General features: G+C 57.9%; 1 protein-coding gene across 16 annotated transcripts in view; it reads left to right on the forward strand.

The window, feature by feature from the left end:
* SYT7 (synaptotagmin 7) overlaps positions 1 to 27,920 on the forward strand; it is a 64,369-nt gene that overhangs the window by 30,987 nt on the left and 5,462 nt on the right. For 2 of the 16 annotated variants that reach the window (XM_007996013.3, XM_037999222.2), the window contains 9 exons: positions 3,149 to 3,280; positions 4,200 to 4,424; positions 7,873 to 8,241; positions 12,123 to 12,245; positions 17,285 to 17,420; positions 22,218 to 22,488; positions 25,871 to 26,040; positions 26,463 to 26,577; positions 27,109 to 27,308. In XM_007996013.3, the coding sequence (XP_007994204.1) occupies positions 3,149 to 3,280; positions 4,200 to 4,424; positions 7,873 to 8,241; positions 12,123 to 12,245; positions 17,285 to 17,420; positions 22,218 to 22,488; positions 25,871 to 26,040; positions 26,463 to 26,577; positions 27,109 to 27,308 (1,741 nt within the window). Of the gene's footprint in view, positions 1 to 3,148; positions 3,281 to 4,199; positions 4,425 to 4,447; positions 8,242 to 12,122; positions 12,246 to 17,284; positions 17,421 to 22,217; positions 22,489 to 25,870; positions 26,041 to 26,462; positions 26,578 to 27,108; positions 27,309 to 27,920 lie in introns of those variants that run through there. The other 14 variants (XM_073015675.1, XM_073015670.1, XM_007996063.3 and 11 more) reach the window with 10 other exon arrangements.

A 27,920-nucleotide genomic window follows, 5' to 3' on the forward strand; every position in this document is an offset into this window, starting at 1 on the left:
CCCCACTCTTCATCCCTCTGAAGGCCCAGCCACCCTCCCCTGCCCTCTGGCCCTTGCCCACTGCTGGTCTCCCTTGCCTTCCCCTGTGCATCTTTCCCCTTCCCTTTCCTCTTTCTCCACCTTCTCTTCTCAATTCCCCTACCCTGCACCCCGCTCCCGAGGGCTCCCTTCCAGGCCCTCCTCTGCCCCATTTTGTTCATCTCTTGCACTGATCCTGTTTGGGGCCTTGGTAGAATCTGTGTGCATGTGTCTGAGGTGGGGCAAGAGGAGGGGTGGGCCAGGCTGAGGCTGGGGGAGGGCAGGAGACTCAGGAGGCGGCTTCGGGAGCCTTTGAAGCTGGGTTGGTTGCGCAGGCTCCAGTCTTCAAAGCCAAGTGCTGGCAGGGCTCAGGGGCTCTTGCAGAGTGCAGGCCCGGGCTTTCTGAAGGCGAGAGAGCGCGTGGGGGAGCATGGCCAGCGCAGCACCTGTGCCTCCTCCAGGACAGGCCGTTTACAGCCGCGGGCCAGGGCTGGGGGCCTGTCTCTGCCAGGTGATCATAACCTTCCTGGATAGGGGTGCGTGTGGCAGGGCCTGGAGTCCTGGAAAGGGCCCACGAGAGGAGACAGGATTCCCAACCAGAGGGAGGGCGGGCAGCAGGCTGTGCCAGGCTGAGACCAGTGCCCATGAGGGCTCTCTAAGACAAGGTGAGGCAGCCTCGGCCATCCAGCCTGCCTCTGTGTGGTCCTGCAGCTCCCGCACTCAATCCTAGCCTGCCCCTGATGCTGCTGAGTGGTCAGGCCCTCTGCCCCAAGGGAAGGAAGCTACCACGTATGTCTACATGCAGCTCGGCCTTTCCTTCTTTCCAGAAGAGAACAGAAAGGGCCCAAGTCAGTGGAGTCACAGGAGGGAGAGCCTCTTTCCTGCACAGCCCTCCACAGGCTTAGGACCCCCCACAAAGGATCGCCTTATCAAGGATTCTAGGAAACTGTGTTCTTTAGCAGTGCTTTCCAAACTGTGTTCCTCAGGGCCCCTGTGCCCCATAGATGAGTCATAGCTGTTCCACGAATCAAGGGTCTCATGGTCGACTAAGTTTGGGGAACACTGTACACTGTCTCCCTCTTGGCGATACTGATATTCATGGGCACATTAAAGGCTCTGAGAAGCCCTGCAGTAAAGGAATCAGTGTTTCCCAAATTTCTTTAATCAAAGATCCTTTTTTCCAGTACCACAGTGGAAAAACCTGAGGGGCCCTGGAGCTCTTCAGAACACAGGGTGGGAGACAAGTCCGGCAGCGGTGGCTTTGGGTGGATTTTTTTTCTGGGACCTAGGGTTGGGTGGCCCTAGATTCTGGAGATCTGGAGGGAGTGGGAAAGGGAGGCTGCTACCTGCTCCATCTCTGTTATACCTGACACGGGGTGCCCCAGCCACACCCTCGTGTGAGGCTCTGCTGGGAAGGGACATCTGTGGTGGGAAGGGGGTTTTTTGTCAAGGGATTAGGTTCCCCTGGGGCCTGTCCTGCCTCCTTCATACCCATCACTTACTGCCGCTGTGAGCTGGCTCTACACTTTGGCTTTGAACCCTGTACACAGAGTCCCCTGTGAGACATTTCCAGGGTGTACTCTGGACAGAGAAATCTGTCTACGCCAGGGATGTCCAATGCCACCATCTCATCTGGGCCTATGGTGGCAGCTCAGCCTCTCTCCGTCTTTCTCACTTCTGTGCCTGAGTCTGAGGTTGAGAACCAAGGTCAAGGTCAAATTCTAAATGGAGGAAAAAGCAGGTCCCACAAGAACATGTTTGCTTGATCCTGGGGGGTGGTGTGTGCCCCTGATGGCACCCTTCCCCACACTGCCCCACCTTGGCTTTGGGGAGCGGCACAGCCTCAGTCCTCCCCAGGCCCACCCCAGTGCTCCTCCCGGGGCCTCTTCTCTAGAGGCATTCCCGTGCCTGAAACATGGCTGCCTTCCAGAATAGTCACTGTCTCTATTCCCCTGTACTCCCAGCCCTGCTTCTTGGGGTCCCAGTGGCCTGATTAGCTGGTGGCATCCCTTGTCCTTGGCTCCCAGGGGTCCCAGGCTGTGCCCTCCACCGGCCAAGGCTTCTGCCACCCACCCCACCTGCAAGTCCCCATGTTCTCAGGAGAAGTTGGAGAGTCCGGGGTGAAGGTCCCTTCCAGACCCAGCAGCTCCACCTTGGAAAGGGACAGGGACCCAGGGAGGGGCTGCCCCAGCAGGCAGGCCAGGGACACACCCAGAGGACAGGTTCCCGCTACACAGGCCCCAGAACAAAGGACTGAAGGGCGCCCTGGTTATCTTAGTGACATCCTCAGCAAGGTCAGAAGCCTGGGAATGCTCCCCTTTCAGGGGGGTGGGGTGACCCAGCTGCCACATTTGCAAGGAGTAGAGATGGTCTCCAGCTCAGCTGAGATCCCCCAGTCTTAGGTTAAGGCTGCAGCCCCGCCTCACAGAGTAGAAGAGAGAGCAGAGGAAGCCAGGGAGCCCCTCAGGCCAGTAGGAGGAGGAGGAGAAAGATGGTTAAGGGGCTGGGCCTACCCCAGGAGGGCCTCAGTGGAGAGAACATGGAAGAGGAGAGAACCTTGAGTTCTCCTGTACTAGAGCTTTTATTCTACAGTGAGAGAGTTGATAGTATAGCAGTTACAGCCAGTCTTCTCCTTTGACCGGCCGGGAAACTGAGGCCAGGAGAGGTAGGGCCTAGCAAGTTGGCACCTGGGCCTGATCTGCCTTTCAGCTCCATCTAGCCAGAAACCAGCACTCTCCTTCTCCCACTCCCCCTGCTCACCCCGGGCCTCGTCCCCAACCCTTCTCCCCCATGTCCCCGCCTCTCATCATTTTCTCTCTCCCACCAGCTTCCCAGGTGCGAGGCTCCGGTCTGCCGCCTGCCGCTTGCCTCCTTTCTGTGTGGCTTCCCGGCCCTCGGGTGCGTGCGTGTGTGCGTGGGTATGCTTGCACATGTGTGCGTGTGTGTGTGTGTGCGAGGCACAGACTGTGGTGCCCGCCTGCCTTTCTTCCTCCCGCAGGAGCTGACCACGAAACCCCGCCCCCTGTGTGCCCGGCCCCGGGGTCCTGGTCCCTTCTGCCCCTGCAGGACTTGCAGTTCTTGTTTCTTCTTGTATCTCCCTGTTTTCTCCCCTCTCTCTCTGCCCCTCCAGTGATCTAGACAGAGACTTTTGGAATAACAATGAGAGCACAGTGCAGCAGAAATGGAGCTCCTACCCTCCCAAGGAGTTTATTCTAAACATTTCACCCTACGCCCCTTATGGCGACCCACGACTGTCCCTCAAGTGAGTGACTTTACCTGGTTTGATCATATGTACCGAGTATCCGCGCACGCCCTCCTTCCCTCCTCCCGCCCCCACCCACCCCTGGCCCCCCTCACTCCCTCCTCTCGCTCCTGTCCCCCAACGTCCCCACCCATCCACCCCATGGGCAGGCCGACCATGGAGACGAGCAACCCCTCCTGCCCCCGCCCACCTGCCTGCCCGCTCCTGTCCCCTCCCCCAGGGCCAGCCTTGTAGGAGAGCCCCCTCGGCAGCCATACTTGGCCCCCCCAGCTGGTCCCGGGGCCCACCCCACCTTCTGTGCAGTCAGGATGGGGTTGCCCGTTTGGGTCCCGCCCCCTCGGTTGTGGTCGCTTCTTCCTCCCCGCTGTGTGCTGCCGTGGCTGCTCGGTGGTCGGTGGTCGGTGGTCGGTGGTTCGTGGCGGTGGTGGCGGTGATGGTGGTGGTGGTGGTGATGAACTCTGACTAACACGGCTTTCTCTTTCTCCCTGCCTTGGGGCCTCCTGGCCTGGACAGCCCGCTCTTCCTCCGTCGTTAACCCTTCGTTGTCCTGTGGGATAGAGTTGGAGGTGGCTGCCCTCCCCCAACCCCCGCCGCCCCTGCCCCAGGCGGTGGGGAGGGGCCCCCCCTCCGTTGTCGTGGTGCGTTGTTCTCCGACCCCCAGCCCGCCCGGTCCCCCTCTCTCCTCTCTGCAGGCTCCGCTGTTAACCCATTTGCAGTGCTGATGTCTCTCTCTCTCTCTCTGTCTGTCTCTTGTCCGTCTGTCTCTCTCCTCCTCCTCTCTCACTGTCTCTTTCTTCCTTTTATCTGTTGTTGTTTTTCTTCCTCTTCCACCCCCCCACCCCCACGTATGGCCCGCCCTCTCTCCCCCACCGCCACCCCCGGTGCCCCTCTGGCCTGGCTGCCTTGTGCATGCCTCCAGTGGCACCCTCCTGTCAGGCGCCAAAGTGGCCGCCGCGGCGGGGCTGGCGGTGGAGCGGGAAGGCCGGCTGGGGGAGAAGCCGGCGCCGGTGCCACCACCCGGAGAGGACGCCTTGAGAAGCGGCGGGGCTGCCCCCAGCGAGCCGGGCAGCAGTGGCAAGGCCGGGAGAGGCCGCTGGCGGACGGTGCAGAGCCACCTGGCCGCAGGGAAGCTCAACTTGTCCAAGTGAGTGATGGCGCCCCATGGCTGCCGGAGCCGTGAGCTCAGGCCTGCCCTGCCAGGGTGGACAGCGGGACCCCTGGCATGCCCGCTGCTGCCCCCAGAGGTGCCGTCCTCGGCCCCTGGCTCATTCCATCCCTTCATGAGACTCTCCCATCATCCTTGCCATTTGGCACGACGAACTCAGCCATACAGTGATGCATTTCAGCCTCTGGCTAATGCCCCATCAGTCCCTTCCTTTGCCAGTGACCAGGTCATTCCATTTTCTGCCCCCAGGGCAGCTTCATTTCAGTTTCCGGGTCATCCCATCCTCTTTGATTGGCCGCCCCATCTCAGCCACCAGGTCATCCCTCCACGGGCAGCAGGCCTGTGGTTGTTCCATCTCATCCTGGGTATCTGGCCCACTCTCAACCTGACAGTCACCCATCAGCTCCCAGGCTTTCCCTCTTACTGCCAGCAGACGGCTGTAGACCCAGAAGTTGAGCCATTCCATTTTTGACCATGGGGTGACTCCACTGACTGTCCCAGTCTTGCTCGAACCATACATCATCTGTTGTGGAAGCCACTCACGAGCAGCCACAGGCTGCCCCATCGGTTCATCCTCATCTCAGCCATCCCTGTTGGCTGTCCCAGTCTTGGTTACCGAGCTATCCCACCATTGGCTGTTGGGACCATGTATTCCTGGAGGTTGGGTTGTCAAACCCCAGCTAGCTTCACTCGCCAGATGTCATGGGGTGTTCTAGACATCAGGCAGAAGGAGCCGTCCCCTCTGTAATAGCTGTCTGAGCTAGTCAAAGAGTCAGGCCCACTCTTGGCTGATGGACGTAGGATTGGCCCCTGTTTTCCACAGATAGTATATCCCCTCTCATGGGGCAGCTTTATTCTCATCTTGGCCTTTGGAAACTTCTGATTCCCCTCAGTAGAGCCCTTCTAGACCCTGAGTCCTTTGAGCTGTGACCAGTTTCCCTTGGGGTATAAATTCCATTTTCAGAAGTTGGAACTCCCAGCTAATGGAGCAGCCTCCCACTTAACAGGTCAACAGCCCTGCCCCTTTCTAGCTGTTGGGCCATCCTGTTGCCTCAACTGAGGGCCCTCCTGATTCTCTTCAGAAGACCTGTGGTTCCTGCTATTGGGAGCACTGAAGGCCACTGTACTAAGATCTCGTTCGCTAGTTGGCTTGAGTGCACACAAGCCAATTTCTCCCAACATCTGGCCTCAGGAGGGTCCCACAGGGAAGCCACACACCCCTTCAGAGAGCCTGGCCCAGTGCCCCACCCTCCCAGCCTGCCCCAGCCAGTCTCCAGGCCAGTTAGGCCTCCATGCCATCCTCTGGCTTCAGGCCTGGAGGAACCAATTTTAGTTTCCTGTGACTGAGAGGTTGTAAATTGGACTAATTTTGGATGTGATAGGAAACCAAAATGAGGTCACCAAGGAGGAGGAGGAGGCAGCTGCCAATGTGCCACCCTCCCTCTGCCTCGACCTGCCCCCAGGGAGCTGTGGGCCTACCTGGCCGGCCAGGCCTGGGCCTGCCCCTGGAGGTAGCCCTGATTTCAGGCCTGAGTCAGGCAAGGCTGCCACCCCTCCAAGACCCCAGCTAAAGCCATGTTTTGCTTGCTTCTCTCTCTCTTTCGCTCTCTCTTTACTATACTCTTTCTTTCTCTCTTTCACTCTCTTTCTTTCTCTCTCTCAGCCCACAGGGGTAGCCTAACTGTTGTTTTTTGGTTCCCAGGGTAGGCTCAGAGAGTGAGCAAAGCTGAGGTCTGGTTGCAGTGGTGAAAGTGGCTCCCAAGGGCTCTGGCGCCTCCTCCCTTGGGCAGCCCGGGAGATACTTGACTGCCCCATGGCCCTAGACCAGAGGTCAGCAAACTTACTCCCAGTAAAAGGCCACTTGGAAAATATTTAGGCTTTATAAGCCATATAGTCTCTTGCATAATGACTCAACCCTGCCATTGTGGAATGAAAGCAGCCAGAGACAGCATGTAAACTAATGCCAATGGCTTGGTTCCAGTAAAACTTTATTTACAGAGACAAGCAGCAGGCCAGATGTGGCCCACAGGCAATGACTTCCCAACCCCTCCCCAGGGCCATTGGATTGAGAGGCGGAGGGAAGGGACAGAGGAGGAGACGATTGGAACCCTGAAGTTCCAAGATGAGAAATGATTCACCCAAAGCTGCTCCTTCAGCCCAGTCTCCAGCTCCGCTCTGGTGCCTGGGGGCAGCCTGGCTCTGGCCCTGCCTGTGGGATATGGTGAAATCTCCAGCCAGCGCATGAAGCAGACAGGTTCTCCAGGGGAGGCCAGGGACTTCGGACTCCAACCACTGGCATGGGGACCTTTTACCAATACAGCATTTTCAATACAGCCGAACCTCATTAGATCCTCATGGCAACTCTGTGACAGAGGAAGCTCGGGGATTATTTTATTACTCCCATTTCATAGATGAAGAAACTGAGGCCCAGAGAGATGGAGTCACTTTTCCAGAGTCCCATATTTAGTAAGTGGCAGAGGTGGGGTTCAAACCCAGGTCTCTATGAGGCTATACAGAATCTGACCAGCCATGTCCTAGTTCTCTGTCCTTGCCCCACTTCCCAGTGCACTTCAGAGATGCTGATGGGCCTGTGGGAGAGCACCCCCTTGCAAATGCATCAAAGACAGTCACCCTCTTCTCTGCTAGAACTGTGGTGAAGTGTTGGATGAGTGGATACTGGGCTCCCACCCTGTCTGCACTCTTTCCTTGGTCCAGTCCTCTGACTGGGAGATACTTCCAAGATCCCAGGAGAGGATGCTGGACCTTTGAAACAAAGAACCCTGGGAAGAGGGCAAAGATCCATGCCATAGCCTGAATCCTAAGGAGGTGCTGGCCACAGGGCAGAGGTCTGCCGCTTCCTCACCTCTGTGGACAAAGTATAAGAACTGATGGCTTCCCCGGCCTCCCCAGGATTACTAGGCCAGCTCTGTGCTGGCCTGGATTTCTTCCTGTCTCCAAAGGATGGCAGTACTTATAACACAGAGGCAGACTTTCCTGGTGTCCCCCAGCGAGACAGCGGGAGGAGCCACAGCAGCTCCCTCCACCCCTCCCACTCCAACATGACAGGCAGCCGCAGGGCCCGGGGGACCTGCCTTCACCACGCAGCCTTGGCAGCACTGGCAGCCCACTCAGACCAGCAGGGAGGTCGGCTTAGCCAGAAGGTATTCTGGCACTAGCTGAGCCAGGGCCAGAAGGTGGGCGGGCGGAGCCGACCTGGGGACTCAGGGTGGGTGCGAGGGCTTTGCAGCCTCCTGGGAGAGGCAGTGGCGGCGACGGCAGCGGCGACAGCTCCGATGGAGGCCTGGCGAGGTCCGACAGCGCGCACCCTGCACTGGGGCCTCCTAGTCCTGGCCCTCGGCTTCTTTCTCCTCCACTGTGATCCCTTCACCTGCTTCTCCTTTCTCTCCTCTCCTCCACCTGCCCCAAGTTTCGAGGACTCCACCCTGTCCACGGCCACTACCCTTGAGTCTATCCCCAGCTCCACGGGAGAGCCGAAATGCCAGCGACCCCGCACCCTGATGCGGCAGCAGAGCCTGCAGCAGCCGCTGAGCCAGCACCAGCGGGGCCGGCAGCCCAGCCAGCCCACCACCAGCCAGAGCCTGGGCCAGCTGCAGGCCCACATGGCCTCGGCGCCGGGCCCCAACCCCCGGGCCTATGGCCGGGGCCAGGCTCGGCAGGGCACCTCGGCCGGCTCCAAGTACCGGGCGGCGGGGGGCCGCAGCCGCTCCAACCCGGGCAGCTGGGACCACGTGGTGGGGCAGATTCGAAACCGAGGCTTGGACATGAAATCCTTCCTGTAAGTCCTCCCCTTGAGCGGGCCGGCCCCCACCTCCCCGACCCAGCCTCCTGCCCCCTAGATCTCCTTGGAAGCAGCTGGTTGTGTGTACCTCCCGGCCCTCCATCCCCTTGGCAGGGTGCCAAACAGACTTGGCAGCCCCCTCCTTAGCCTCTTGTGGCTCATGCCTGAAGGCCACCATGGAAGGATTCTGAGCCACCTCCCCACAAGGACCCCTGCCTTTAGGGAAGTTCCCCCCTAAAAGTTAGGTGGAGACACTGGACAATGCCCTGAGATACATCTCTTCTCCCCAGCTAGTCCCAGGCTGCTCTTGGCCTCCCGGCCAGTCTTCCTTCACTCCTGCAACCTCTCTTCTCCCTCCTCTGCTCCCAAACCCATCCCTTCTACTCATCTCCAGCCCTACCTCCTCCCCTTCAATTTACTTCTCCCCTGTAACCCGACTCTGCTAGCCTTCCTGGCCCACACCCCTCCCTCCCTCCCTCTCACTTCCTCTATCCCTGTCCCTGCCACCAGCCCTCCCCCATCTCTCTGACCTTCTGTAGCCACCTGTCCTCCAGCTCCCGCCCTGACTTCCCAAGTCTCCTTCCTCCAGTAATGACCCATCCCCTGAGGACAAATCTGAGATGTTGCCCCAAAGCTTTAGAAAAGGTTGTTTCTAAATGGAGCTTTCTTTCAAGCATACAGGTCTAAGAAGTAACAACACACCATCAGTGTCTAACCTTAACCATTCCCTCCAGCCATTCGCCCACCCCCTGCTCTCCCTGGAGGGGCCCTACCCAGGAAGCCCCTTCCCCAGCATCCCTCTGGACATCTGCCCCCCACTCTCAGAGCCTAAGACAGGTCTGGGCTGCCATCCCCAACATCACCTCCCTCCTCTGCCCTAACATGAGCTTCCTTCCAGGCCCTGGGGATTTTTCCCATCGCCCAGGTCTTCCCTGGGAGCACTTTTCACGGAGCAGGAGACCAGCACACTAAGCCTGGGAGAGGAGAAAGGGAGGAGGAAAGGGAAGCATTGGCAAGATGTAGGGATTCTGAAGGCCAGCAAGTTCCTCGGAGCGTCCTGTCTCTCCTCTGAGACCTCAGCCAGGGCTTCCTGGGCAGATGGGAGCGCTGTCTTGGGTGAGGCACCCCATCCGAAGAGGCCCTGCCATGCCAGCTTCCCATACCTGTGCGAGTGGCCCATGGCCAGCAAGACATGCTGCCTGCGACTCTCCTTGGCAAATCAGGACACCCTATTCTCTGGGGCTCTACCCCACTCAAGGACCTTCAGGAATCTAACTGGACGCCTGCACAAGATGAGATGCCCAGAAAAGCCTCCCGTCTGCCAGGTGGCAGTTTGTTTTGGGACAGAGGCTTGAACAGGACTGAGAGGCTTCCGGACGCCTGCACACCCCTGCTGCTCCCCACCTCAGACTGTCTTGTCACAGCTGTCACCCCACTTCCTGTTCCAGCAGCCATCAGACTGGGCCAGGGGCCTGCCAGGAACCTGGGTACCATCTCTTCCCTGCCTGCTGCCTTCTCAGCGAACCAGGATTGGTCCAGCATCGCACATGCAGAAGCATCCTCTGTCCCTGCTCTGTGTCCCAGGACAAGTCTCACGTTCCCCTAGTCACTGGCAACCTCCAGAGCTCACATCAAGGGTCGGCCAACTTTTCCTAGAAAGGTCCAGATAATAATTTAGGCTTTGCAAGACGCATGTGATCTCCATCACACATTCTTTTTTTCTTTAAAACAACCATGTGAAAATGTAAAAACCACTCTTAGCTCGTGGGCCGTACTTTGTCCCCTGCCTTACAATTTAGCCGCCCTGCTTCTGAGGCTCTTTTCTTGCCCAAACGCTGGTGGCTCCAGTAGAGAAGCAGGTGGCAAGGGTTGTCCTGGCCCCCCATGATCCCACCTACGCCTTGCAGGGAGGGCAGCAGCCCTCTGCTTGATGGTCGTGACTCCCCTAACACTGCCAGCTTCTCCCTCCACTCTCCAGCCCCTGCCCCTCATCCTAAGCCTCGCGGCCTGCAGAGCTGGAGAGAGTGACGAATCGGGAATTTATGCAGAGGAGCTGTTCTGTTTTTAAGAAGAGAAAAAGGAGTATCTGAAAAATGCATTAACCGGGGAAAAAACATGTTGTTTTCACTGAGTTTGCCTTCCCCCAGCACAACTAGCTCCCGAGCAGCCAAATGGAATTTTACCAACTCTGAAACAGTACCGGTGGGCAGAAAACAAAGAAAATGAGGATTTGTCCTGAGGGAGGGGGCAGAGTTTTTTTCCCGAAAGTTAGATCCCAGCACAAAGGTCAGCCTGGAGTAACTGTGCCCAGGACCAAAGATGCAAAGACAGGGAGGGGCACAGCAGCCACTTAGCTCCCTCCGTTCGCTGAGACCCCAGAGGTAATGTCCCATTTTCCAAGACCCTCATGCCCTCGTCCCTCACCTCAGAGGCTGTTTCTCACCTGTTTGTTCCCTTTTTGACAACCGCTCTGAGAAGTTAGAGCAAGCTCTTCCTCTGTAAACCTTGCCTCCCTTCACAGTGGTTGAAGTGGTAGACATCCTGACCCAGCATCCTCTCCCTTCCAGAATATTCCGTCAGCCCTACTGTCTTCCCTTTGGCCCTTCTTGAGACGTGCTTTCCTGCCTGGCCTGTCCGAGAACCCCTCCCTCTCCTTTTGTTCTGATGAGAGGCCCCACGCTGGAGGAGCTCCACAAAGCACCCAGAAAACGCTCACAGACTCTGATGGCCTTCAGGGACAGCAGGGTCACCACTGATGCTCCCTTTTCCCCCCCGGCAAATGCGGGTAACCTCGCAAAGACCCTGGCAAGTTGCCCAATGGTTCTCTGAGAATGCCCCTACTAACGGTGTCACACCTGGCCTCATACAGCTGCCCACATGTCCACTCCAAGAGAGTCTCGCCCTCTTGCCTACCCCCCGCCTGTTCAGCCTTGACTGTGCTCCCTCAACGTGCGATCTCTCACTGCAGGCACAGGCTCCCTGCAGTCCTGCCAAAACTTCTCCAGACCTTGCCAAGTTCCTGCACTTTCTTGCCGTGCAAGAAAGTTGGCTTGCGGTGCCTTCTGGACCTCTTCTCCAATGAAAGGCCCTTGACCTGGACTCAGCGGTGGTGCACATTCCCTGGATCTCCAGCAAGGAGGACACAGGAGACAGCCACTGTGGCCGAGTTGCCATATACCACAAAGGACTTTCATTCTCCTCTGATGGGCTTGTTTATCCAGGAGCCTAGGGGAGGTAGCTCCTTAGACCCTGCCTGGCTTCAAGGACATCTGGTTGACCGTGACAGCATTGTCTATGAAGGGCTTCCATAAGGACAGGGTGCAGTACCCATTGGATTTTGAAACTTTCTAAGCCTGCGTGGTGCCGGTGCAGAATACTGACGGAGCCCGATACTGACGGAGCCCCTCCCTCTTCTCCCAGTGGCCCAGATGGTCAGAGCGAGTCCAGCTGGGCATGCATTAGCCTTTGAAAATCTGTGGGGTCCCAGGGCCTATGCTCCATTCCTCCCACCCTACCCCCTGTGTTCCCTTGGGACTGTCCCAGCCATAGGCCACCTCTGCAGGCCTCTGCCCAGCCCCTTGCAGTTTAGCTCTGGAGAATCTTGCTCTTGGCTCGGGCCAGTGGAGTCTCAGGCCATAGTCACCTCCCCTCCCTCCCTGCCCCCACTCTCGCCACTCTAGCCTGCAACTGTTGACAGTGCTGAAGTTTGCTTTCTTTCCTGCAGGGCCAGTTTCTTACACTTTTTTCTTCTCTCTCTTTGTCTCTGTCTCTCTCTCTCTCTCTCTTTCTCTCTCTCTCTCTCTCTCTCCTTCCCCCCTGCCCCTGCCCACGGGGCCTCCTTGTTTCACCCTGGCCGGTGGGCTGCCCACCCCGGGCAGGGAAGGCCGGATGGTGGTGCTATCCTTGGTCTTAGGGCTTTCGGAACAGGATGACTTTGCCAATATCCCTGACCTGCAAAACCCAGGAACCCAGCAGAACCAGAACGCTCAGGGGGACAAGAGGTACGAGCACAGGCGAGGGCCTGCGGCGGCGGCGGCAGAGAAGGAGGCGCGGAGAGGCCGCCTGCCTCGACCGGCCCCGGCTGCTGGATGAGGTGGTGGTGCCTTCAGCGGATGCTGGAGCGGGAGGACGAGCCCCCTCCCCAGCCAGTGCCCTCACACACAGCCACCTTGGTGGTGTCCCTGGGGTCTGAGGCCACTTGTGGCCATCCTGGGACCATTCTGGATCAGGCCTGCTCTCCGGCATGCTTGCCCCAGCCCGGAGCAAGCGCAGCCTTTTCTGCCCCATCTTCCTGCTTGGCTCCTCTCTGCTGCCCTCCATCTTTCATCTCTGTCCCCACCCCAACCGGAAATCCCTGTTTCTCTGGTGGTTGGTGGGCGGGGGGGATGTTAGGGAAGGGGCGCCAGCCTGTTCTCCCTCATCCCCACCCCCTCAACCTCCCTCTTGCCTGGAGGTCCTGTTGGGCTGCTTGGCTGATGGAAGAGGAGCCCATGGTGGGAGGGTCTGGGGCATGGGAGAGACCTGGTGACCAGAAATAACCAGAAGGTTCTCCCCTGAGCCAGGGCACCAGGAGAGAGCTGGGGAGGGCCCGGAGCAGTGAAGGCAGCTGTCCCGAGCAAGGGTGAGGCTCCCTTTGTTGGGCTCCCTGTCACTGCGGCTGGCCTCAGGACCCTATGGAGACCGGGCATAGCCTATGTGGCCACAGCACAGGCCAGACAGAAGCCTGGGCATTTAAACTGCCACAGCCTCAGCTATCAGGAATTCAGGAAAGCATCTCCTACTGTCCCTGTCTCAGGAGGGGGCAGGGCGCTGCTCACGGGCAAGGGGTAGGGTGGGAGGTCCCAGGGTTCAGGCAACATCCCACAGCTGGGCCAGTGGATGCCTGACCTTAGGTTGGGTTGACTACACCTGTGGTTTCCAGGATGAATTAGCCTTTGGGAATCATGGGAGGAGGGCTTCTCACCTTGATCGGGTCTGCTTCCCATCAGACCAAAGGCCTGCAAGACAGCATGTGGCCTGGCAGCCAAGACATCTGCCTTCCAGCTCTGGTTCTGCCAGAGCCTCATTCTGCAGCCTTGGGCAAGCCACAGCCCCTCTCTGGGTTCTCTGCTCACTTATCTGTCCAGTGAAGGATTGGACAGGGTAACCTCTAAGGAATGGCCCCTCAGGCTCAGATATGCTAAACTTTTCATGAGGGAAACGGGCCTTTGGGCTGGGGCGTGTGTCCTGTGAGCTGGGCAGGGACTGTTTGGACAGGCCATCCTGAGGCTCTTGAGAGGCCCCAGGGGTCAGAAGGGACTGTCCCGGGCTGCTGCCCTGGGCTTGTGGGCTAGGGAGGGTGGATAGACTGAGAGGCAAGATGGCTAGCTTGCCTGTCCCTCTGGTGGCTCCTGGAGACCATCCCTCCCAGTTTCTTCCCATCCTGAGTCCACAGTTGCATGGTCTGTGGTGGGCAAGGCTGGAAGTCCCCAGAGAGTGGGGCCAGGTCTTTCACTGAGTGGCACAAATGGTGTCAGGCCCTGAGCCCATGTGCAGGGGTACCAGAGGAGTGGAGCCTGCCACCCCTGACCCACCTAGGCACTACTACAGGAGCTGTGACTTCCTGAGCCAGGGTCTCAAAGCTAAGCTGCAGGGCAGTCAGAGGGCCACTGGGAGGGCCAGGAGCCAGGGGCGAGAAGACATAGTGGGTGGCTGGAGTCCTCTGAACGCCCACTAAGAAGCTGAGACTGGTGCTGGGAAAGGTGTGAAGCGTGAGGGAGCAGAAGCAGGCTGGAAACAAGATTTCACATCACCCATGTGTTAATGAACCGGCTCCATTGTCACCCACAGTCTATTTTTACCTCCTTGCCACTGAGGTCTCACTCCATATTTAACACACCCATCCCTTCTGATCATCACATCAGCTTGTCCCCTGCCTTCCTGGGAAAGGTGGGTGTGGGGGTGGAGGCCGTGTGCCCTCGCCACCACCCAGCCTGACTTTCCAAGTGGACCGTGCCATTCCAGCCTCGTCATGCCCACCTATCCTGGAAATTCATTCCTCATGGACACTGGGGTGCTTCTCGGCTGGTGGGCGGCCACAGGGGTCCAGAATCCAATGCTTCCTTCCCAGCAGACTCTCCCCTTCGCAAAGCTTGGCATCAGCACCACCCACTGGGCACCAGGCAGCTTAGGGCCCCACCCCTCTGAGCTCCTGGACCCTCAGACTTTGGAGTGGTGGCCTTGGGGTGGCTGTCCCTCCCTCTTCAGCCTTTCCTTCTAGACCCAGGGTCTGCCCTTCTGACCCCAGCCCCACCTTTCCCTCCCCAGCTGACCCCTTGACCAGATGTCTCTGGAGGAAGGGGTAGTGGCCCTTGGCTGTCACTGGGGAGGACACTCAGCCCCCTTGGTCTGTGAACAGCAGGCTCATGGGAGACAGCGCCCTGGGAGGAGGAGTGGCCATTCCAGGTTCCAAGCAGCGTGGGAGTGTGTCCAACAAGCAGCAGGAGATGGGAGGGCCAGTCACTGCCTCTGTCCCCATGATTCTTGGTGTCCCTGAAGTCCCCCCTCCGGGATCCTTCAGCTCCTGGGCCTCAGCACCACACTTCAGACTGTACTCCCGGGAGGGAGGGAGGGAGGGAGGCCCTGGCTCCACGCCCTGCTGTGCCCATTCCACCCTCAGCCACTCTGCTCGTGTCCACCCCCTCATGCTGTCTGCCATCGTTTCACCACTGCTCCTTGGGATCCAAATGGTTTCCACCGCGGCCCACCCCCACCCCGAGTGGGGGACAGGGCAAGGCGGGGACCAGGCCACCCCCATTGCTCTCCCTACTCTGAAGCCACCATGTTCTGTCACGGTGTGTGTCCCCCGCCTCCTCTCTGCCTCTCCTGTTGGCCGCACGCTCCTCCCTGTTCCCTCGTCCACCCGGCAGCCTTCACACGTCTCTGACTAACTTTCTTGGCCTCTCTCTCCTGTCTCCTTTCTCCCATCTGCTCCTCACAGGGCTGCCCTGGGCCGGCGATGGGCCCCTCGGCCTCTCCCTCTGCCTCTTTCTGTGCCTCTCACCTCTGTCTCTCTGTCCTGTGACCTCCGACAGCTTCAGTGGCGCTGACCATCTCTCCCAGGCTGCTTGGCAGCTGTGCCGACGCTGCGGCGTGGCCAAATAACTCTAACGTTCTCATACCTTCAGCAGCCAATCTCGCACTCTCCCTGCTCTCCCACTCTGTTTCTAACCTGACTTTACCTCTCCAGCTGTTTCGGGCTCCTTTCCTTCCCCCTGCCTGCCCGTGTGAACACATGTCCTCTCCTGTGCGTGTGTGTGTGGTGCGTGCGTGTCCACATGTCCATGCGTGCCATGGCCCTCTGGGAGGGGCGCCCGCGTGTCGCTGGGTGGAGTGGGCGTTTCCGTGTTGTAGAGGCAGGGCCAGGTTTTCACAGCAGGTGTATCGTGCTTCTGATAATCAGGATGTTGGGCCCTGAAACCACTCCCTGCCCTTTCTGTTTCAGTTTGTCCCCCTTCACGTGCACACGTGGCATGCCTGGGTCTCCCCAACGCGTCTCCTCTCGGGATCCCTGTGTGCCATCGCTGTATGTGTGTCATCACTGCTGCTGTGGTTGGCCTGCCTGTGGCCCCTGCCATCCTCTCCCTGCCCCTCTGGATGTCTGTGAGGCTCGTGTGCATGTGTGTGCCTGCGTGTGCACATGTGTGTGTGCATGCATGTGTGTGTGTGTGCATGTGTGTGTGCATGCATGTGTGTGTGTGTGTGCATGTGTGTGTGCATGCTTTGTGTGTACGTGTGTGCATGCGTGTGTGTGTGCGCACACGCACCCTGCTTTGGGACCCTGATGTCTCCCCTCCAGGGCCTGGCATATTCTGTGCATGTCTGTCTGTGCCTGTCATGGTTGCCTATGTACTGGAGGCTGGTCTTTACCCGAGGGCCATGGCTCATGTCCACCCTCAGCGTGTGGCTCCCAGTTTGTGGCTGTGTGCTCTCAAAGCTGTTCTATTTTAGCCTGTCCTGAGCCTCATACTACTGGTCCCCCGTCTCTTCCTCCCTGCCTTCCTCCACCTCTCTTCCTCCTCATGGGACATGCCAGCCTGGTCCCTGGGCAGGCTTTTAGTGCCCCTTCCTGATCCCCAGCTGAACGGAGCCTGGGCTCACCGCCCAGCCACTAGGTCAAAGAGCCCAGCATCCTGGGAACGTCATGGAGTGAGGTGCAGACAGGGCTTCTTGGTGGTGCCTGTCTTTCTGTGACCCTGGGTGAGAGCCTTACCAAATGCACAGTCTTCAGCAAGTGGGAGAAGGATGGGAACTGGGGAACAAGGGGGTGTAGACTCACCCTATCCAATATGGGGCCATTAAACCTAAATGAGCTTACATTCAACAAAATTAAAATTTCAGCTCTCAGCCACACTGGCCACATTGCAAATGCTCAAATGCACACATGCGGCATGCGGCTTTTCCACTGGACAGCACAAATACAGAATACTCTGTCACTGTGGAGAGTTGTCCTGACCTCACCTGGTCAGTCTCATGTCTAGAGGGTGGGAAGAGGATTCTTGATGAGCCCAAGCAAACACAGGTGGGGCATCTGGGAGACAGACCTTCTGGGTGTGTTTGCAGAGGGTAATGACGCAGAGAGGCACCTGGACACACCACACCACGGCGGAGCCTCCCCCTTCCAGGCTGGGGGCGGATGGGATAGAACAAGCCTCTGGGGAGTGGGGGCGGTGGCCAGCTCACAGACCAACTATGCAAGCCAGTGACTGGAGGGTGGGGGGTTTCTGGGGAACAGGAAGAATGGGGACACTTCCCCCAAATATCCCCTATAGGAGTAGTTAAGCCACAGTCGCCTGGGGCAGAGGCTGCAAGGAGAATGGGCCCCAGGCATGGGTCTCCAGGGAAAACCAGGTGTCCATGTGGACAGGAGTACCGCTCCTGCTGGCCCTCGGGGGATGGCAGCTGCTGGGGTCTTCAGAGAAGGTCCTGCCGCCCCTCAGGCCAGGGTGCCCAACCCAGCTCACTTCCCAGCCCAATCTCATTTGGACTCCCCTGCCCCCAGGTTGCCTGCAGGAGGGAAAGCGGTGAACACAGCCCCCGTGCCAGGCCAGACACCCCACGATGAGTCCGACCGCCGGACCGAGCCACACTCCTCCGTCTCAGACCTCGTCAACTCCCTCACCAGCGAGATGCTCATGGTGAGAATGAGGGAGCCTGTGCTGCTCCGAGGAACTGGGCTGGGAGGCCAGGGGCAGGAAGAAGAGGGACGTGTGTAGGAACCAGCAATGGCATGGGAGTGGCCAGGCAGGGGAACCAGGTCAGAAGCAGCCTGTAGAGCCAGGCCCAGCATGGTGGCCACTCGGCGCTTGGTGACTGAGTGTGCAAGGCCAGGGTTTGCTTCCCAGCTCTTTCATCAAAATATCTTCTCCATGTCTCAGTTTCTTCCTTTGACAAGTGAAAATAAGAATTCCCATCCTGCTTTGATCCCTTTGTGGATTGAGAAGGGACCAAAGAAAACCCACTCATGCAGGATACTTGCAGGATCCTAGAGGGAAAGGCTGGTGGGCAGAGGACTCAGGACAGAAGGTGTCCCCTCCCAAGAGTGATGTCCCCTTAAGTGGAGGTCTGGGGTGGAAGGCCTAGCCTGCGACCTCCCCCATTCCCATGGCTAGAGGCCCCTGAGAACAGGAGAGCAGGAATCCACTGGTCCCAGCTCCTCTGAGGGACAGCTGTGATGGGGTGCTGCTGTCCACACCCGTGCCCCATCAGAGGCCTCCAACCCTGTGGGATCCTAGTTCTAGGTTGCTTGGCCCAGACAGAGGTTGTGGTTCCCACGGTGCCCCCACGGGGGCAGCAGTGAGTCACAGCCACTTGCTCCACCTATACTTTTCCAAAGAGGTCCTGGAGGGAGAAAACTGGGGAGATTGACAGACAGAGATCAGTTAAAGGTCGGAAGTCCCAGGAAGGCTTGAAGAGGGGACGAAGTTGGGAATCCAGGCCCTGCTCTGTTCCTACTGGACTTGACCTGGGACGCTTCATCTCTTTGGATTGAACCTCTCGCTTCTCTAGAGAGAAGGAAGTAGGCTTGGGAGCTCCCAACCCCTCCCCCACTGCCCTGGCACCAGAGCCCCCACCCTTCTGCCATTTGGAGTTCCAGCCAGCTCTAACCATCCATCCCCACTGCCCCTTCTAGCCTGGCGTTTCTCAAATTGCTATGTGTGCAAGAATCACCCAGGAACCTTGTTAAAATGCAGATTCCTGGTCAGTGGGCCTTTGGTGGGGCCTAAGAGCCTGCTTTTTTCCTTATTTTTTATTTTTTATTTTTTTAAGACAGAATCTCATCTATCCCCTAGGCTGGAGTTCAGTGGCACAATCTCAACTCACTGCAACCTCTGCCTCCCGAGCTCAAGCGATTCTCCTCCCTCAGCCTCCCGAGTAGCTGGGATTACAGTAGTGCACCACCACGCCCGGCTAATTTTTCTATTTTTAGTAGAGATGGGGTTTCACCATGTTGGCCAGGCTGATCTCAAACTCTTAGCCTCAAATGATCCACCTGCCTTGGCCTCCCAAAGTGCTGTGATTGCAGGCATTGAGCCACCGCGCCTGGCCTATCCTGTGGTTTTCTTGAATCCATGTTAGAGCATCAGATTTTCCACATCCTAGGTCTGGTCGCTTTGGGCCTCCCCACCTCTCCCCTTCTCCCCGCCCGCCAGGCCCCTGTGTGTCTGGCCCTCCACTGCCCTCCTTCCATCTTCCCCCACCCAGGCAGACTGACCCTGGCTGTCCTCTCCTCTGGATGGGCCATTACCACAGCCCACCCTGCCTCCCTGCACAGCCCCTTAATTGGTTACAGATTCCCGGTAGCCAGGTTCCCAGAAGGGACGGCCCCTTCACAGCCAGCTTGCCTGCCCCTTGCTGCCCCCAGGGAGGGGCCGACAGCTGCAGCCTGCAGAAGGAAGCGCAGGCCCCATCTCCCTCTCCTATGCTGGGAAGATGCTCAGAGGTGGGAGGGCAGAGTCTGATGGCACAGCTCTGTGCCAATGCTAGGCCGTTGACGTTAACAGCCATGATAAGATAAGCAGGGCAGAATCAGCCCACTGTGACCTCAGCCTGTCCCAGTCTCCGGACCCTGGGCTGTGGAATCTGGGGGTCGAGAGACAAGAGTTAAGCACCCAGAGCTGGCCAGAGAAGGGGCCAAGGGGCAGAGGTGTCTGAGAAGAGGCGAGGCCACACGTGCTTCTGGGCACCTGCTGCCCTGGTACAGGGATGGCTTGCTGCTTTTCGAGGCTGACTTCTGCAAGGGCTCGGGAAGCACCTTCCCTGACTGTGATGGGGTGGCCAACCTGGTTGCCAAAGAGATGGCTCTGCCCCAGCTGAGTAATTAGGGCTCAGGGCTGTGGCTTAAGGCTGGGAGTGGGCACAGAGCTGCCACCCCTTTCCCAGGTGAAACCCACCTGGCCAGCCCAGGCCTTCCCAAGACCACACCGTTTGGGAGCCTAGAGCCAAGGGACCAGAGGAACCTCAGGTGGGGCGGGGGCCACCTGGGCTCCGGTCATCAGCAACTCCACCCCAACTTTAGAAGCAAGGGGGCGGGCGAGTGGTCTTTGCTGGCACTGTCTACACATACTATGCCCCAGGTGCTCGGTCCCTCTGCCAGTGGGTCAGGTCACGGGGCAGAACTCTAGAAGGGACCCCTTCTAGCTCTCCCAGGACCCCTCAAAGTAGGTCTCATGGTCCCTACTCTGCAGATGTAAAAACAGGGTCAAAGAGTGCGTGTGGGGCTGGCATAAGCAGAGAAAAGAGCGTTGGGGAAAAGCAGACTGTGGACAGGGAAACCACATTCTCCATGGGCCTGCAGTGGGGCTTAAGGGGTTATCTGGATTGGCCAAGGGGTGGGGGCTGGAGGGAGCATCTTCTGCTGTAAGGTAGCGCGGTGCCCCCAACTAGGCAGGACCGGGGTAAAGCCCCAGACTCTAGATCTGAGTGCAAGAGCAAGGCGCAGGTGGAAGGGACTCAGGATTCCTGGCCGCTCAACTGGGTTCCGTTCCCACTGGCCATTCAATCGCAGGCGACTTGAGGCAAGTGACCCAACCTCTCTGTGCTGGCAGCCACAGTTGGAACACCGGGAAAGTGTTCTAGCGGGAGTGCCTGCCTCGTTGGGATGTTGTAAGAGGTCAGTGAGGACAAGGCACAGGTTACAGGCGGCCAGCCAGTTCGTGGTAGTTACTGTTGTGAGTGTGAGGCTGGGTGCATGGCTCATGCCTGTAATCCCAGCACTTTGGGAAACCAAGGTGGGCAGATCACTCGTGGCCAGGAGTTAGAGACTAGCCTGACCAACATGGTGAAACCCTGCCTCTACTAAAAGGACAAAAATTAGCCAGGCGTAGTGGTGTGCGCCTGTGGTCCCAGCTACTCGGGAGGCTGAGGCACGAAAATCGCTTGACCTTGGGAGGTGGAGGTGGCAGTGAGCCGTAATTGCACCACTGCACTCCAGCCTTGGCAACAGAGCGAGACCTTGTCTCAAAAGAACAAAAACAAAAACCTCTCACGAGTGTGATTCCGACGGTTTTCACCTGGCACGGTGAGTCTGCAGGTCTTTGCCAGCTTGAGGGGAAACCTCAGTGTTGTGCTGCGGTATGGGCCTGCTTCAGTGGAAAGAGCAGGATTTTGAGTCAGAGAGGATTCATACTGCTGTGCAGTCTTGGCCATGTGACTTAACCTCTCTGAACCAGTCTCCTCAGCGAGGGTGGTGCCACCTGCCTCGCCTGGCTATTACCAGGATTCAGTAAGGAGACGGCGATGGGAGAGTCGCTGGTCATGGCAAGAGTGCACTGGATACATTATTATTATCTGCATTATTTAGTCTTTCAGAGCCTAGGACTGCCTCTCGAGGATGAAGGAGAGGGCACAGAGCAGGTTTCTACAGGGGAAGCGGGGGAGAGAACGGATGCCTGCAGTTTTTCTTAACTGTGGTACCCAGGGTCCTACTCCTGTCTCTCATCCAGTCATCATGGGAGACTTTCGAGCCAGGGGTACCTGAGCCACGCAGCCCCCTAACTGCGTCTGCTGTGATCAGTGGTCTGGGCTGCACTCAGGCGGCTGGAGGGTGGGCAGCGTTCCAAAACCTCCTAGGTATTACCAGTGTGCTCACAGGTTCAGACATGTGGCTGGGAGACCCTCCTCCCGGCTGCTTCCTGTGGTTGGATGTCAGGATGGGATGAGATGCCCACCCTGCCTCTGTGTGACTGTCCGTTCCTGGGTCAGCCCAAGCGCCCTCCCTCCCAGCACTCCTCAGCCCCCATGGACAGTACAGTCATCTGAGGCGCCTTTTACCCAGCACTGATGCCCAGGCCCACACCAGCCCCATCCAGTCAAAGTGCTTGGGGACAGGGCCTGGGGGGTCTGCAATTTTCTTGTCCCTGGTGATTTTACCTTACACAAACAGACATCGCTCCTGAAAACTTGCCTCTCTCATTTTGTAAATCACATCATTCTCCGCACCCTAGAGAGTCACTTTGCAAAGAATTGTTGCGGTACACTCTTTTTGATGCGAGCAGCCTCCCTCATCTGCTGTGTAGCCCAGGTTTGTGTCAGTGCATCCCACAGTTGGTCCTACCGTGCCACGAGAGGGCAGGGAGGTCTGGGGGGCTCGGGAACCCCAGCACGCACCAGGGCAGCTACAACCAGGAAGGCGAGGCAGCGGAACTGGAGCTTGGGGCCGGCGGCAGACCCAGGGCTGTGAGGAGAGCCTGGGAGGTGGGTGTCGTGCATACGGCTTTGAGGTTCAGGAGACAGAGCTGTCTAGGCTCTGCCATCCCCCCTTCCCCTCCCCTCCTGGGAGACCCCGGTCAAGGCACCTGCCCTCTGAGCCTGAGCAATGTCCATGGGATGTGGCTGGGCCACCACCTTTGGCCTCTTACCTGTACTGGCCAGCAGTGGGGACATGGGGGAAGCAGAGTCCTCCCCAACCCTGCCGGCCTCTCCCCCACCCCCAGCTCTCCCCAGGCTCCGAGGAGGATGAGGCCCACGAGGGCTGCAGCCGAGAGAACCTGGGCCGGATCCAGTTCAGCGTCGGCTACAACTTCCAGGAGTCTACGCTCACCGTGAAGATCATGAAGGCCCAAGAGCTGCCGGCCAAGGACTTCAGCGGCACCAGTGACCCCTTCGTCAAGATCTACCTGCTACCTGACAAGAAGCACAAGCTGGAGACCAAGGTGAAGCGGAAGAACCTGAACCCCCACTGGAACGAGACCTTTCTCTTTGAAGGTGAGGCTAGTGCCACCCTTCCCCTGCCATGATCACCTCTTGCCGTCCACCATCCCCCTACCCAACCACACATGTGGTCACATGGACAGATGCATATGGGCACACACCTGCAGGCCCACAAATGCACAAACACATGCAATCAGATACACTTATGTGCACACCTGCATGCGTGCACAGGCACAGATCCATACACGTGCGCTCACAAATGCCCACACAGGCAATGACTTGGCCCGGTTAACCTGATGCATTTTGTGTCTAGTTGAGATCAGGTCACAGGAGCCAAGTGGAGCCAGCATCACAGCCAGAGGCCGAGGAGGGAAGCTGGGCCACCACCTGGTGTTTCAGTCCAGACACAGAGCTCATCCTGAGGAGGGCAGGGAGGGAGGGAGGCACCCACAGGACTCAGAGCTGGAGCACCCTGGAGCCACCAGAGCATAGTGGTTCAGTGCACAGGCCGTGGCCTAGGCTGTCTGGGTTTGAATCTCAGCTCTTGCCACTTACTCGCTGCGTGACCTTGGGCAAGTTCCTGAGCCTCCCTATGATTTGGTTTCCTCATCTACAAAATAGAGATAATAATAGTGAGGGTTCAACAAATAAGTGAATTGTAAAAGCACTTAGAACAGTGCCTGACACCCAGCAAATGCTTGATACCAGGTTGTTAAACACACGCCATCTGTTGCCGTTCTCTGCCCCCCTCCCTCGCATGGGACAGGAACAACAGCTCTGAACCATGCCTGGAGGCCGCGGAGACAAATGTCCTTTCTCTCTCCTGCAAGCCCCCTCTGAAGGCCGGTCTTTATCTCTTATCTCTGAGGATTCAAGGTAACCAGGAAGCTGGGCATGCGATTAAGCAGTGATTTCTATCCCAGGGCCTTTGGGTGCTAGGACCCCGCTTAGAGAAGCTGTAACCCTTTGCCAATGGCTCCCCAGTCATCCAAGGGGAGTAGATCCCTACTCCAGCTGCCCCAAGCCCTAGCCTTCCAGAATCTTCACCGCGTACCCCAGGGACCTTTCCCCACCTGCCGTCCCACCCACTTAGCACCCCACCTCTTCTGTAAGGTGACAGCCAGGTCACCCACTAAATGGCACTGAGGGTGAGCAGTGAGTGTCCGTGTGCTTCTGGATGCCCTCCTTTGCAGGCACCACGAGGGCCAGGTTAGAGATGGCTCAACCAGCGAGAGGTTCAGCTGTCTGGAGGTACAGGTAGCCAGCTGGCAGGGCGAAGGTTTTGAGCAGAACTCCAATCCTCCAGTCTCTTCCACGAGCGTGTGCCCAGCAACAACCACGAGCTGGGCACTCTTCTAGGTTCCGGGGGTGTAGAAAAGAATGAGGCACCGTTATGGCCCTCAAGGCATTTCTGGCCTAATGGAGACACAGATGTATAGATAAGCCAGCCACACGCAGCATGACAGGAGCTGCAGGAAGCCAGTATGAGCTCCCTTTGATGGTGCTGAAGAAAATTTCCCAGAAGAGGGACCATTCAAAATGGGTTCTGATGGATGAGTAGGAATTTGCCAGCTAGGAGCCTGCCTCCTCTGGTGTTGATGAGAGCTGACTGGGGTGCAGCGACTTCTTGGAGCTTCCAGTATTCCCAGAACACTTGTCCTCATGCATTTTACCTGAATTGATGCCAGGGGTCCCCTGGGCAAGGTCCGTGGGGGACTCTGAAATAAGCAGGACACAGCTTCCCACAATATGAGGAAAAGGACCCTGAACAAATTCAGAGCGTCTCCTCTTCCCACTCACCTGCTCCTGTCGGAGCTCCTCGGTGCTTCCAGAGTCTCTGGGGGAAGGTGCTGGAATCCTCCGGGGCTCCTCCTTCCCTTCATCTTCTGCACCAGCCAGGCTTAGGTTCCAGGCGTCCTCCGTCCTGCTCACACCTGGGTTCAGAATCTCCTCACCTCAGGCCTCCGGGCTGGCCTGTGCCCCCTGCACCTCCTGGGCCAGCCCCACCTCTGACTAAGCCTCCCAAGAGCTCATGACTCCTGGCTTCAGACCTTCACCTGGCCCCCTCTTCCCTTCTCCATCCCATGCAAGCCCCGTCTGCTCCTCTCCCTCTGACCTTAGCTGCCACTTCACCTCAGCACAGTCCTGCTGCTCCATCAGGCCATTTCATTGGCATTGATTCATCTGTTCAATTATGCATTCACTTAACAAATATGTATCGAGTGCCTACTATGTGCCAGAAACGGTGTTAGACACCGAGATCCAGTGGTTGGTAACAGAGAGGCCTTTCTGGGAATCCTTGCCTTCCGGGAAAGCCAGACAAAAATCAGGGAAAGAGACAGAGAAATCTATTACCGTGTGTGATATGTTTCGCGGAAGAAAAGGTGCTAGAGCGTATAATGGGATCTGACACTGTCTGGGGTGCCAGGAAAGAATGCTGAGACCTGAAGGATGAGAGTAACCAGAAGGGGGGCGTATGGTGGGGCCAGTGTGCACCCGGCCCCGAGGCGGGAGGAGTAGGGTTGTTGAAGGGCCAGGAAGGAGGCCGATGTGGCTGGAGCCCAGTCATTGAGTGAAGAGCGGTCACAAGCCAAGCAGGGAGAGGACAGCCGGGCCAAATTGTGGAAGGACTTGAAGCCAAGGTAGGGTGCCCGGCTTTTATTCTAAGTGCACTGGGAACCATTGAAAGGCTTTAAGCAGGAGCACATCATGATGGAATTTCTATTTTTAAAAGATCTCTCTGGCTGCCGCGTTGAGAATGGACGGTAGGAGAAAGTATGGATGCGGGGAGGGCGGTTTGGAGATGCTTGCAGCTGCCTAGGCAAGAGGTGCCAGCGGCTTGGACGAGGGAGGTGGCAGTAGAGAAGGGGACACTGCGGGAGGAAGGACAGAAGCACAGGCGAGAGGAGGGGTGCCGAGTCACAGGACACTTGTCACCTCCTGCTTCTGTGCCTTTGCCTTTTCCCTCCCACCGATGCTTCCCCATGTCCCTCTGCCCTGGGTCCTCCTGGGGCCTGCGTACTGGCAGCTGTGGCCACCTAGGCAGAGCCACTTGCCCAGACCTGCCTCAGGACGATTGGCAGCGGCTGCTCAGCCACTGAGATGGACACAAGGTGCATGGGTGAATGGATGATTGCAGTTCTACTCTTTACTAGCTGGGACTCTGGGCAAGTACTTTAAGCCATCTGAGCCTCATCTGTAAGATGGACGAGATGCCATTCATCTTGGAGAATTGTTGAGGGAACCCCATGAGACGGTGACAGTTCTTGCTAGCACTTCAGTAAGGTCTAATTGCAATCCAGTGTGCCTGCTGGCCTGGTGGGGTGGCAGCGGGAGGGCACAGGGCCTGCCTCCTCTTCCCAGGGCCTTCCTTGCCTCCCGGGCCCCATGTGGCCCCTCTGTGCCCCTCTTCACTCGCACCCATCTATACCACCAGGTTTTCCCTATGAGAAGGTGGTGCAGAGGATCCTCTACCTCCAAGTGCTGGACTACGACCGCTTCAGCCGCAACGACCCCATCGGGGAGGTGTCCATCCCCCTTAACAAGGTGGACCTGACCCAGATGCAGACCTTCTGGAAGGATCTGAAGCCATGCAGCGATGGGAGTGTAAGGCCCCATGGGTGGGCCTTAACTGGACAAGCAGCAGGGCAGGGCTGGGAGATCTGGTCCCAGACCCTCGTCAACCTTAGAAAGGCCAGGAGGGCTGTGGGAGAGGGTGCAGATGGGCAGGCCCGATGGAGCTCAGTCCTCACTAGTAGTCAGAGCACTGGTGCTTGGCACTTGGGGGGGACTTCCCCGATCTGTAAGAAGGAACCTAGGGCTGTGTTCAGGGAACAGAGAGGAGATGGTGGACCTGGGAGGGGCAGTACACACACCTGCCAGAGGAGGGGAGACAGAGTGAGACAGAGGTGACAGACAGGGGCATGGGTAAGCGCCAAGGTCAGGGTAGAGGGGGCCTGGGGGCAGCTGGACCAATCAGAGAGCTCTGCTAGCCTAGTTCCCCACACCCCTCCTGTTGTGCCTCCCAGGGGAGCCGAGGGGAGCTGCTCTTGTCTCTCTGCTACAACCCCTCTGCCAACTCCATCATCGTGAACATCATCAAAGCCCGGAACCTCAAAGCCATGGACATCGGGGGCACATCAGGTACGGGGCTCCTCCAGCAGAGGAGGTGACACAAGGTTACACTGGATGTGGAGAGCAGGGTCTGCAGCGGTCCTCACCCCAACCTGCCACACCCCCACCTCCAGTCCTCACTCCTTACCCTAGAGGCCTTGGGGGCCCCCTTTGGAGCACCCTCATCTTGGACTCTGTTCAAGAGTCAAGATGTCAGCATCATCCTGGACTCTGTTCTTCCCAGAATCAGGAAGAAAGGGAACGTTGTGGGAAGACCTGGGTTCTATCCCCAGCTCTGATGCTACTTGTGTGAGATTTGGGACAAGACCTGGCCTCTCTGGGGCTCAGTTTCCTCATTGGTAGTAACAGGAGGGCCCAGGTGATCGCTAAGGTCCATCTGCTGATTCTCCCACGTCCCTCTTGTTCTTGCCTGGGTCTCTCCTTGCCTCTGGGGAAAGCACATGGCCCTCCTGCCTCAGCTTCCATTCCTGGAAGGGGAACGGGATCTTAGGAAGTCCCTCCCCCACGGTCCCTCTAACTCTTCCCCACTCCCTCCCCCAGACCCCTACGTGAAGGTGTGGCTGATGTACAAGGACAAGCGGGTGGAGAAGAAGAAGACGGTGACGATGAAGAGGAACCTGAACCCCATCTTCAATGAGTCCTTCGCCTTCGATATCCCCACGGAGAAGCTGAGGGAGACGACCATCATTATCACTGTCATGGACAAGGACAGGCTCAGCCGCAATGACGTCATCGGCAAGGTAGGGCGAGGCAGGTGGTGTGGTGCACGCAGCTGGTACCAGTGAGGCTCCGTTCCTTAAAAGAAGCAGCGGGGGTAGTGGGCACAGGCTGGACACCAGGAGAGATTGGGATCAGTCTCCTCCCCTCTCAGGCCTCTGTTTCTTCATCTGAAAATAAGGGGATGAGATGACCCTCTCGCAAGGGTTCCTCTCTAAGCGTCCTCCTATGGGTAGGTCAGCTTAGGACAGACCACCAGCGGGCAGGGAAAGAAGTAGTGCAAGAGAGGAATGGCCTGGATCTCAAAAGAAAGGTTTTCTGGACAGGATGATGACATTGGGGCAGTATTGCCCGGGGTCCTGTCTACACAGGGTGAGCTACGTGGGGCAGCGTTGGGAGCTGCAGACTCCGAAGACCTCGTTTCAGTTCCCATCCCATCTTCAGATAAACCGTATAACCTTGGGCAAGTGGCTTGGCCCCTCCAAGCTTTAGTGTTCTCATCTGTAAAATGGAGCAACTAGCACTGTCCCTGTAGAACTTTACAGGGTGGTGTAAGAATTGCTTGAGGTATGTGGATGTTCTTCTCGTAGAAAGTTGGCCGGGCACAGTGGCTCACGCCTGTAATCCCAGCACTT

Source organism: Chlorocebus sabaeus, chromosome 1, assembly GCF_047675955.1.
Source record: "Chlorocebus sabaeus isolate Y175 chromosome 1, mChlSab1.0.hap1, whole genome shotgun sequence".
Classification (NCBI taxonomy): domain Eukaryota; kingdom Metazoa; phylum Chordata; class Mammalia; order Primates; family Cercopithecidae; genus Chlorocebus; species Chlorocebus sabaeus.